The sequence below is a fragment of the Taudactylus pleione genome, unplaced genomic scaffold (assembly GCF_031769625.1).
Source record: "Taudactylus pleione unplaced genomic scaffold, aTauple2 ptg000192l, whole genome shotgun sequence".
In the NCBI taxonomy this organism is placed as follows: Eukaryota; Metazoa; Chordata; class Amphibia; order Anura; family Myobatrachidae; genus Taudactylus; species Taudactylus pleione.
The window spans coordinates 198,990-211,375 of record NW_028284594.1 but is presented as its reverse complement, the minus strand read 5'-3'; the positions used below and the strand labels follow the sequence as shown (position 1 = coordinate 211,375).

Sequence of the window (12,386 nt, the reverse complement as noted above, 5' to 3'; positions counted from 1 at the left end):
ACTGATTATTCACCTGGCTTCCTGTCAATACTACTCCGACCCAGCCTTCCAGTGACTCCTCTACCTACCCTCCATTTATCTTTACTGGACTCTCCTCTTCTGTATTCCTTTCAGCATGCACCCCCATTTCTCTCTTGTGCATATACTGTATTCTCTAGTTACCATTAAGCTTTCCGCTCACTCCACTTCAGCTTTCTGCATTTTACACGATTTGTGCCTTCCATTCATGTTCCTTCAACTTCCTGGCCAACTACCATCTTACATGTTACCCAACCATTCCCATGAGGGCTATCATCTAATCTCTTCCCCTTCTTTGTTTTCATCAGATATACTTTCAGCTACTTCTTTTCCCTGTGCCTCTTACAATTACTCCTTACTCCATCACCTCTATTCCCTCACACCTGGTAATCCCATAGTACTGCCATCTCTCTCCCAGCACCATTTATCCACCTCTTGTACTCTTTTCTGTCTCTTTCACACCATCCCTCCTTATACCTGGTCGAGCGTTCTCTTTGCATCTCCCTCCCTACAGCCTTTGCTTAGTCCATTTAGTACTTTAATCCATCAATAGTGTTGCAACAAACTTGTTCACTTTCTTTTACTTGTGACACTTTACAAGAAGAAAACCTGATCAGATTATTTCTGTTATTGCACAATTGTTGTAGTCTGTGTGTGTGGTGGGGGGTATATGTGTGTGTGTATGTATGTATGTATGTGTGTGTGTGTGTGTGTGTGTGTGTATATGTAATATATATATATATATATGCGCACAATATCGCTCACTTCCCACACACAGTTTTTTATATATATATATATAAATAAAATGTGTGTGGGAAGGGAGTGATATTGTGCTCTAATAAATATATATCTAGCGAGAGAGAGGTATATGTATGTGTGTGTGTATATATATATATATATATATATGTGTATATATATATATATATATATATATATATATATATATATAATATATTATAAATAAACACACCCACACACTCTATAAGGACCGATGATCTAACTCTGTGCCACTATTCTTTTTATGTAGGCTACTATCTACAATTACATTTATAATTCTTACATATATAAAAATGTTATAAATGACATTTGGATAGTAGTAGTGTAGTTTACTTATTCTTATTTTGTAATTGGCTGTTATGTATTGTAGTAGAAGATGTGGTACAAATCTCATGGTTTATAGTTAAGGCTTTTATTATAGCAATACTGTATATTTGTTGCAATGTTGCAGGATAAATATATTGGTTGTGATAAATTTATTTGGTCTCGCAATATTATATATTATTACATACTCCGATATAATTTTAAATAGCTGTTTAGCCAATTTAAAAACATTGAAGCATGCGCTGTGTTTTTATTGCTGGAGTACTGACAGATCTTGTAATAGCAGCTGACTAGTTAGAATAGGAGATTTGTCATTGGTTATCAACCGTTCATTAGTGTAGGAGAGATGTCACCAAAGCCAGCCCTCTGACTAAATGCGTTGGTGACACTGTAAGCGCTGTCCATGACCCTGCTCATTGTCCTGGCTACATTGTGCACGTTCCATATGCTGCCATAATAGCTTGAATCCCGGGCTTTCCTTACGACCAGTTACTCGCGTCCACGGTAATTCCATAATTCTGGAAGAGTACAGCATAACAACGAAGGGGAAGATTGTGAAGAGTAATCATAGAGGTTCAGCGATGATGTGGTGATGTGCAGTTTATTATATTATCTGGTACGAGTTTAGCCTGGAGATGGGTAGCTTTTAATGGTTATATTGTTGAATGTCCACACAACTTTGAAAATGGAATGTCCCCATCCGTTGGGCACCCACTATCATGCCCCAATCAAACTCCAATAATTCAGGTTGCCTTGCCATGAGCAGCCTAGCCGGTGTTCAAACTGACTCACGAGATGTCATATTATCTCCATACTATTCCATGATTTCTGGCACTGCTGTGTGTGTATGTATGTATGTAAGTGTGTGTGTGTGTAATATATATATATATATATATATATATATATATATATATAATCTCTATCTCTCTCTCTCTCTCTCTATATATATATATATATATATATATATATATATATATATATATATATATATATAATAAATAATTATTGTATGTATGTGGTCTGAGTGGTGGAACTATAAAACCCCCAAAACATTCTATCACTGTACCTCTCACTACATTGAAGTTTGACAAAAGTCTATGTGTATTTAGCATCCTCTCAGAAGGATTACCAGCGGTTTGTTTTAACATCCAACTTTTTTTTTTTTACATTAACTTCTTTGAATATTATGGCATTAAAATATTATTTTTCTCTGTTACTAGGGCGCCGAACATTCCCACGGATCAGACATCCTCAAGGGAATCTCTTCACACTTGTACCATCTAGTCGTTCCTTAAGCACCAACGGGGAGAATCTGGGCCTTTCTGTACAATATTTAGAAACTCGCAACAGACTGCGGAGTGCAGACAGTGAGAACACTCTGAGTGTACCAGAGAGGAACGTTTCCACCAAGTGTAAGAAACCAGGCCTTAAGCTAGTATTCTGTCAGAGAGAATACACTTAATTTCCATATTGCATGCTACTATATCTGATAACATATCCCTGAGGTCTTCATTTCTCGTGCACACTCTGAACAGCACTTATTTATTAATGTTCATACAGCACCAACATATATTGTTGCACTTGTTACCAAACCGTAATAAAATGAGGATGGTAAATACCACACAGGCAAAGTGGTAAGAATGCCCTGCTCACAAGCTTTCTACTTTTTTCCAGCTCCAAGTGCTCCCATAAACTGGCGACGAGGGAAACTCCTGGGTCAAGGAGCCTTTGGCCGTGTGTACTTGTGCTATGATGTGGATATAGGACGTGAACTAGCAGCAAAACAGGTCCAGTTTGATCCAGATAGTCCAGAAACAAGCAAGGTCATTACAGCTCTGTTCTTCCTCCACTTTGCCTTAAAGTTTTCCTCCTCCATGTCTCCAAAACTGGGTATACATTTAACAATGTGGACCCAGCTGACCTATTGTACGGCAGGACCCAGCAGGGGGTCCTGGCATTGGCAACTGCGTACACCCTTACCAATGCCGGGAGCGACAGCGGAGGCCATTCTGCATTTGGCAGCATGGCCCCCGCTGACTATGTTGCCCGTCGGACCTGCATGCAGGTTCATCGGGCGATTGATTGTACACAGTGGACGATGTGCCCGATATGTCGTCCTATCCTCTAGTGTGTACCCAGCATTAAACTGCTCAGCCAGCAGAAAGGCGTCTCTATTTTCTTAAAGTTCTCTTTGCTGGTTTATGCTAATCTTTTATGTGTTGTTGTCAGATAAGAAATTAGCTCCCCTGTTCTCCTAAATTAATTTAACACTTTAAATAATTTTTTTGTTTTTGGCTAAATAAGTTGATTGGCATAACATTTTTAACAACATTTATAAACCAAAAACTGATTAATTGATTAAATTGTCACCAATCTTTATTTGAACAGTTTGAGTATCCAAGCTTGACTATTTCATAAATATTGTTGGATAACCAAATCCAGGATAATTACAGGAAAGCAACATTGCTTATTTTACTACATATTAGTGATGTTGCAGTAGCAATATGCTGCCATTACAAGTGTTTACTTTGCTTATCGCCAGCTTTGCAGATAAAATGTTTTCAGGAAAGAGTTAAGTCAGTGTTTGCTGTTAGACTGTATAAATCAGTAACACTATATGTCATGCCCGTGTGTACGTGTGTCCAATGCAATGTTGGACTGGGGCATGCAGGGCCCACCAGGGAATGCAGTGATAATAGGGACCCAAGCTTAATGGGTGTGGCCAGCCACCAGAGGTGGACTTGACCCACCATTATGGAGATCATGCAAAGAACAAGACCCTTTTACTAAAGGAGGGGACGGGGTGTCAGGACCACCCACTTTGATTCTCAGGAGTGCTAATCTTTCTGTAGTTTCCATAGAAAAAAACTAAGCACCCTAGTTCATCGTTCATCCATGATGCTGCTCCACTAAGTTACTGACCCCTAGAGGAGGGGAAGGGGACCTCAGGCAGTGGGGTTTCCCCTGTACACCGGTTGGCCAGTCTGACCCTGGTCCACTTTCTTACCAGCATACACATTGTTCTCTGTAAGTGTTGATGGTTTTTGTTGATGGTGTTCTTTTGGCTTCCTCTGCAGGAGGTTAGTGCTCTGGAGTGTGAAATCCAGCTGCTAAAGAATCTGCATCATGAGAGAATAGTGCAGTATTATGGCTGTTTACGTGACAAAGGGGAGAGGACGTTGACCATTTTCATGGAGTATATGCCAGGGGTGAGTGGAACATGCAAACAGGCTATTTGTTGGGAATGAGGTGTTGTCCAAATGCCTGGGAATAATAATATACAGGATGAATGAGTTAAAGAGATTTTCTTTTCTTATTATTACCACCAAAACAGTGAATGAACCTTTTTTTTCAGCAATGAAGAAGTTAAGTCTCCACCCTTATAAGAGCATGTCTGATTTTCAAGATTCCATATTGTAAGATGAGCGTTGCCAGGCCCCAAATCTTAGTGATTCTGTAACGTGCCATATACCTTGCTCTCGCTGTGCTACTGGCGACTTTCTGGCAGCACAGTTGGCTCCCACAAGAGCTAAAGTTCTTCACATAATGCCTGAGGGGTGAATGGGTCCAGTCTGTTGTGCAGTTAGTGGGTGTGCATTTCCTTTCTACCTATTCTGAGAGGAGAGTAAACAGACCTGTGCACCTGCGTTTGACAAGGAGGTCCTGCGGTTAATAATATGTGATTGCCACTCCTCCTCCTCCTCCTTCTTCTCATGTTCTAAGTGTTTGGAAACCCCCACAGTGTTTGTGCCCCCTATGCTTAAATAGAAACATACAATTTTTACAGTGAAAGCCATTTCTTTGAAGCGTATATGCTATACAGAGCAGCACTACCAGGATGCCTTTTTTTGTTGCTTTCCTCTCATATGTCCTATCATAGCTAGTGGCAAACTAAAGGGTGATGGGATCTATAAACTCTTTTCACATGGAATACAGATACCAGGAAAAGATATGTTACAATGGCCGATGCAGGAATTAAGGACCTGATTCATGTTTGTATGCAAACGTGATGGTTTATGTACCTCCGATGTTTTGGGATCTGCGCATGTGCAGAACGGGTCCTACAGATCGTTCAGACCTGTTCTGCATTTGGGGGGTGGAGACCAAGACCGTTGTACAAAATGGATGCATGTCTCCCCTGTTTTGTATGTGTGCCAAGCCTAGGGTCGTTGGACGCAGACTTGCTTGATCTGGCTATAGCAACTGGCCAGTAAACTACGGTGGTCGCAATGGTGATCCGACGCTCTGTCTTTGGACGCAGCACTCGGATCGCAGATGCATGCAGGAGGCATCGTATTCCTACAGACACCTCCTGCTGTATTTGCATTTTAGTTGTATGGTATTGCACTGCCGCTTTCCTGCAGCTGTGCAATACCGGCCACATCAGAATCTGGCCCTAATTACCACTGCAGATTGGTGTTTATAAAGATTGTTGTTGAAAATGTGTTTTTTGTACTTGCATTAAATTCTATTCTGAATTAGTAGTGGTGTGTGGCCAGGACAGACAAGTAGTAAAACGTTAATTTGCTTGCTCTCCAACTCAGTAATGCTTATATACATCCTGCCTAGGTAATTCACAACCTGTTTATGGTCTGGTTGGGGCACTAACTTTGCTCACCCATCAGAGAGAGCTTGCTGGTGACCTCAGATCTGTTGGCGCTGTTGTATCTCAGCCGGTTCACACCAAAGCTGGCAAATCTGGTGCTCCTGAGTTATGATTTGCAAACGATGGGGAGAATATGGAGCAGGTTGAAGCCCACATGTCTACTTGGGAAAGAGTACAAACCACCTATGACATCTAAGATCAGTCATTTGAAAACTCAGTTGGTTGCAGTGAAGCAGATGCTGTCCGATGTTGGGGCTCCTCTGTTGGTGTGCTGTCTTTTTTGTTGTGTTGCCCATGTGGAAAGAGGGCATACAGCCTCAGATTTGTTAAGTGGAGCTGCTGGGGGCCTCCTATGGCCAAGATGTTCTTATGTGGTGTGGACAGAATGCCTTCTCTCTTGGGTTCTTCCACTAAGGGCCCTACCAGGTGCATTCATAGCTAAGCTGCTGCATCACAGAGAGATATTAACCTGAGGCTTGACAGTATGGAGGTCCTACTGGCAATTGTAGAAATAAATTCAGTATAAAAAATTATTTTCTCTGAATCCAGTGTGGACACTGGAACACTGGTATGTGCAGGGGCTTGGGCCCTTTACATTCTCTGCACAAAGCTCAGGCTCCTCCCACAACCAAATACAATGAGGAACTCTGTGGATGTCCCAGACCTGCTGAAAAGTTGCGATACGCAACACCTTACATCCAAAACTGGTATACATGGATTCATAGTTATGAAATCTGTAGTATTTTGTGAAGCTGTACAGCGAATATCAGGTCATTCAGCGCAGCAGCTCAGCTGAGGCCTCATGTCACACCGTCGTAAAGGCCCCACTAAATGGTCTGTTTAGAAGCTGTCCAGCCTCTCTTAAAGACATTGTAGACCATCAACAGGTCATCTGTCCAGCACAGTTCTTTTGTTCTTAATGAACTAACGATTTCCAGAGAGTGAAAAGAGTCTTCTTCCTCCAGAGACTTAAACTGTTCTAAAGCCATGATCACAATGTCCTAATTAAGATGGATCTAGGAAACCACCTTTGTTGAATATGTTTGGTTCTAAGAACTGCCATTTCCTCGTGGAAAATGAGACCTACAAAAAAGAGCCAAGTCATAGCTAAGATAAAGACTCCAAATGAGCTATTGACGGGATATATGGAGGGCTGCACATGTATGACTCCATGAAAATAGGTCTGTACACACGAGAAGAGCCAGTTTTCTCTGATAGAAAACCAAGATGGCTGACACCTGACTTTTTAGGTGCTGAGTTTTGAAACTCTTTCCAGACCCTCCTGCAGGGTCAGTAGTATCGGGTTGATCAGAACAGAAGAGGTAAGAAACCCCCTTTGCTTTACACCAGGAAATGTAGGTCATCCAACCTTTAGGTTATTCTACCACCAGGCTCCTGCACCAGGACCTGTCTGTTCCACAGGTGTGTGGACATGCTGCTAAAACACCTCCTGGGTAGTGTTGGCTAATTCCCATTTGTCTCTCACTGTGAATCAGTCTGCACTGAGTAGATGGCAGAGGGTTTCAGCTTGGAGACACTGGGCTCAATCCAGAACAGCCAGAGAACGGAGTAGCATTTTGTGCTATTCTGGTGGCACTCACATTCAGCGTAGAGCCTGGCATGCTGTAAACTGAATGTGAGTTCTGCTTTCAGTGGCAGCTTGCAAATGCAAGAAAAATGGAGGGGGATGGTGCGCAATGCTACTCACCCTGAGAACAATTTGGTCTACAGAAGCTGCTACAAGATGTGGGAACTGCAACCCACAAAAAGGAGCATAAGGTAAAAAAGAAACAATTGTAGCACTAGTAGAACAAATAAACATACAATTTATTGACAAAATACACAATGATTAAAAACAGTCAATATGTACATATTGACTGTTTTTAATCATTGTGTATTTTGTCAATAAATTGTATGTTTATTTGTTCTACTAGCGCTACAATTGTTTCTTTTTTAGCTTGCAAATGCAGCTGCTTCGTAAATCTAGCCCTAGATGTTTATTGCTCAAAAGATGTCTTTACTCCACAGCATACAGAGATTCTTTAGAAGTACAGAAGTATAGTTCTCTCTAATAGTCAGAGGATACACTCATTCAGGGCTCGCAGGCCTCTAACACACACTACCACAGGGGGTATGCCCACCCTGGGAACCTAATCAATCAAGCTAAGTGCATGAGCTATGCCTGCATTGTGTGCATGCAAATTCAGTCACAGAGGGGCAGGAGAGCAAGAGGAGGCAAAAGAGCAAGACTGAGTTTGGTCAAAAGATTGAGATAAGGAAAGGGAGAAAAAGAGGGGAAGAATGGCAGAGGAATAAAAAGAAATATGGAGCATACACACGGTCAGATTTGTCAGACTTGTCAGATTTGTCAGATGAACGATTTTACCAAAGTTTTGAACGATTTGAACGATTTTTGACTGCATTAAAATGAATGGAATCGTCCAAGTCTGACTGCAAACACATCAGATGTCAGATATCGTTATCTGACAAACGGGAACGCGCATCGTTGATCGTCCATCGTTCAGGCATGTCAGATATGTCAGATTTTCCTTCAGATATGAACGACTGAACGATTTTTAAATCGTTATCGTTCATATCTGAAGGAAAAATCTGACCGTGTGTATGCACCAATAGAGGGAGGACAGAGAGATATGGAAGAGAGTGATGGAGTAAGAGGGGAGAGGGAAGAAAGGATGGAGGAGCGCTGAAGAGAGACAGAAGGGGTTAGTAGCTAGTAAGAGAATAAACTGGTAATGAAAAATAAGGATGGCTACTATGTATTACTATAAAACAAGCACCCAGCTCGGGAACACTGCAAAAAACGGAGCTTCCCAGGCAAGGGATAGAGAGAGGAGGAGGATGTCTTACTGGTAAATTTAAAGTGTTCAAACTCCTGCCTCTGACTCTATACCTCAGTGATACAATGTCCCCATTTATGTTCAAGTGCTTTAATGAAAAGGTCTGTAACTGATTCACTTACAGTATCTGTCGTTTCTCAGGGATCAGTGAAAGATCAGCTGAAAGCTTACGGGGCGCTGACGGAAAACGTTACTCGCAGATACACCCGGCAGATCCTGGAGGGAGTCTCTTACCTCCACAGCAACATGATTGTACACAGGGACATAAAGGGTATTTACCTATTCATTTGTTTACTCAATCATAAAATGTAATACTTTCTGCGTATTTAAACTTCCTATACATAGTGCACCATTGGCATGTATGGGACCATAATCACATACATACTCAGATTTACCAGCCTTCCAATTTGTATCTGAGAGATCTTTTTTGGGATCTACATTATTCTTACTACAGTATGTCGGTAGCTGTATCTATAATTGGTAGAGAATTGTATGGGCATCTTTATATATCCTTATGGGCTTCTGATTGTAAATTCCACTTTGTCTTTGATGTCCCGTAAATAAATCAACTTCTGTTGTCTATCAATCATTTTAATAATGAACAATAATTGAGTTTGTATTGTGTGTACATTGTGTGTACTAGAAAAATTGGCCCGAAGTATAATGCAGTGCTTTACAAAGTTACTGTGCATTAGAAGGATGCCTTACATTTTTTAATCCTACTAGATCTAATAAACCACATAGGAATAAAAATGTACCTTTGGCTTACCCACGTGCTTTCAGATCCCTTCCTTCCTCAATGATAGCACTTGTTCCTATCAACAGGCTGCATTGTTAGGAATATTGGATCAGCCCACAAAATGGATGCCTCCGCTGTATAAGCAATTGGTACACTTCGCAGGGACATATAGGAGCCCTGTAATGGATTATCATTGGATCATTATATAAATGACTAGCGACCCGCCCCATCTTCTCATGGAAGCAATTTTGAATTTATGGCGATAGTGTTCTTTTTAACCAAGGTCTTATAAGTTTGCCCTGTAGCTGACATTAGTCATTTTTCCTCCTGAAGTCCACACGAAAAGATTTAGTTTTGACTTGACACACAAAAGGGCCACGTAAAGTTATCCATGAGAAAAGCAGTCTTCACTTACAGTAGATCAGTGCTTTATTTATTGTCATGCCAAATCAGGCTCTTACCAGGAATTGGACTCATTTGAAGTTAAAGAATCGTTTTTCACATAAATGAAATGGGACTGGTAAAAAAAAAAAAAAAAGGGAAAAACTTACATTTTGAACCAGTAAACAGGGATTACATACATTTTTCTGGAGAAACCAGATAATACATATCAATCTCTACATGGTATAAAATAAAGTCCATCATTGTGTTATATCTTTAACGGTTTTTGGCAGCGTAAGCCATGGAAGCGCTGAGACATCCGATTTTATTTTTCATTGACTTGCTTCATTAAAATAGTCACTGCTTGGCTCCCTTTTGTCATACAGGCAAGTTTCATACACCTAAACCTTCCTGGACAAATGCTCTACAGCACAGGTTCTCAAACTCGGTCCTCAGGACCCCAAACAGTGCATGTTTTCCAGGTCTCCTCACAGAATCACAAGTGAAATAATTAGCTTCACCTGTGGATTTTTTAAAATGTGTCAGTGCGCAATGCATACACCTGTGCACCTACCAGGAGACGGGACCTGTTTGGGGTCCTGAGGACCGAGGTTTGAAAACCACTGTTCCAGTGGCGTAACTTCATCCCAGGTGCCCGGAGGCAAGATAAATGTTGGTGCCCCCCCCCACAAACTAAAATGTACCACTCCCCAGCACCTATGCCAGCCTCTGCTGCCGCCGCCCCCCTTGTGCAGTTCCTTTTATATAATGCCCCCAGTAGTGGTCCGCCTATGTAGTGCTCCCCAGTAATGGTCCCCCTATGCAGTACATCCAGTAGTGAGGCCCCTTGTAGTTGCCCCCAGTAGTGAGGCCCCTTGTAGTTGCCCCCAGTAGTGAGGCCCCTTGTAGTTGCCCCCAGTAGTGAGGCCCCTTGTAGTTGCCCCCAGTAGTGAGGCCCCTTGTAGTTGCCCCCAGTAGTGAGGCCCCTTGTAGTTGCCCCCAGTAGTGAGGCCCCTTGTAGTTGCCCCCAGTAGTGAGGCCCCTTGTAGTTGCCCCCAGTAGTGATGGCCCCCACCGCGCGCACACACAAAAAAACAAACAAACACTTACCTTTATCCCCGCTCCAGTGCTGCTGCCGTCCATCCCTGGTGTCTGCTCCTCGGCACTATGGGAGTGATGTCATTACGTCACTCCCATAGTGCACTGCGGGACCCGGAAGACGGAGGGAGCTCCGTCCTCCGGCTACCGCCAGGAGGATAGGAGCCGGGCGCCCGCTGGTAACACACTCAGAGGGCGCCCGGCAAATTGAGGGTGCAAGGGTGCGACCGCACCCCTTGCACCCTCCGTAGTTGCGCCAATGGAGGTGGAGCGCCGATCAGCGGTGCTCCTTCTCCATGCAGCTCCCAGGGACAATGGAGCCAGGTGCCCCCTTCAGGGATGACGCCCGGCGGCAAATGACTCCATTGTCTCCGGGAGTTCCGCCACTGCACTTAAAATTGGTGACAGTCGCAATATAATTTTATTGTTTTGCGTTTTTATCCTTTTTCATGGGAGTGAACATTTTCAAGCTCTTTCTGCGCTCGCTTCTTCTGAAGGTGCATACACACGTAACGATTTTGTAACAAACGATTTTCTGTCAGATTTCCCCTTTGAAAAAGTGAACGATTTTTTGAAGTGTAATGAACGATTTTTACAATGATGAACGGAAAATGTTCCTTCCCTAAATAAAAATAGTTATGTTGGACAGTCTGAAATGGATGATAAACTACAAACCGGAGCGCGCTTCCACGATTATCGTTCATCATTATAACTCAGAAACTGAACGATTTTTTGAACAATAACGTCGTTAACGACAAATCGTTCAAAAAATCGTTACGTGTGTATGCACCTTAAGTCTTCTATGATATTTATGTGCTTCTGCCTCCACACCATAGGAGCCAACATTTTGCGGGACTCTGCAGGGAATGTAAAGCTGGGAGACTTTGGAGCCAGTAAACGGCTTCAGACTATCTGCATGTCAGGAACTGGAATCCGCTCTGTGACCGGAACACCTTACTGGATGAGCCCAGAGGTGATCAGTGGGGAGGGATACGGGAGGAAAGCAGATGTCTGGTAAGTGAATCACTTCTTACTGGTGAATGCTGTGTGACTGCATACAGAATGGAGTGCTATTCTGCTTCTAATCAACAAATCCTACTATGTTCTGCGGTGTTTTCTCTGAAACTTATGCTTAACATTTATATTATGTTCACTGTAATGCGCACCTATCATACCATATAATAGTCCACAGTGGTCCATAAAACATACAGTAAAGATTTGTACAGGTGACGGTGTGTTCAGAAAGTGCAATTAGCTAGGAATTGTGTACACTACTAGCAGGGCCGGCTCCAGGTCTACTAGCACCTTGTGCGAGAAGTGTTGGAGTGCTCCCCAAATACTTTTGTCAACTGAACAAAATTAATATATTTCCTATGTATTAATAATAGAAATTAATCCACAGAAAAGAAAACACACATTGTCCTCTAAATTCAAATGTGTGTATTGTTTACTGATCATGGAGCATATTTTAATCTGAAATGTAGATGTGATCTGGTTGGGAGGGTCACATCTATATTTCACCTTACAACACACACAATCTCCACCTGCTCACTGTGGTCACACACAGTGCTCCTCAGCCCATACT

The 12,386-nt window shown here is 42.3% G+C and overlaps 1 protein-coding gene across 2 annotated transcripts in view; it reads left to right on the top strand.

The window, feature by feature from the left end:
- Window positions 1-12,386, top strand: part of MAP3K3 (mitogen-activated protein kinase kinase kinase 3) — a 58,007-nt gene that overhangs the window by 40,196 nt on the left and 5,425 nt on the right. The window contains exons 11-15 of one of the 2 annotated variants that reach the window (XM_088476731.1): window positions 2,340-2,531; window positions 2,794-2,942; window positions 4,197-4,328; window positions 8,725-8,854; window positions 11,638-11,815. In XM_088476731.1, coding sequence (XP_088332857.1) covers window positions 2,340-2,531; window positions 2,794-2,942; window positions 4,197-4,328; window positions 8,725-8,854; window positions 11,638-11,815 — 781 coding nt within the window. The remainder of the gene's footprint in view (window positions 1-2,339; window positions 2,532-2,793; window positions 2,943-4,196; window positions 4,329-8,724; window positions 8,855-11,637; window positions 11,816-12,386) is intronic. The other variant, XM_088476732.1, reaches the window with a different exon arrangement.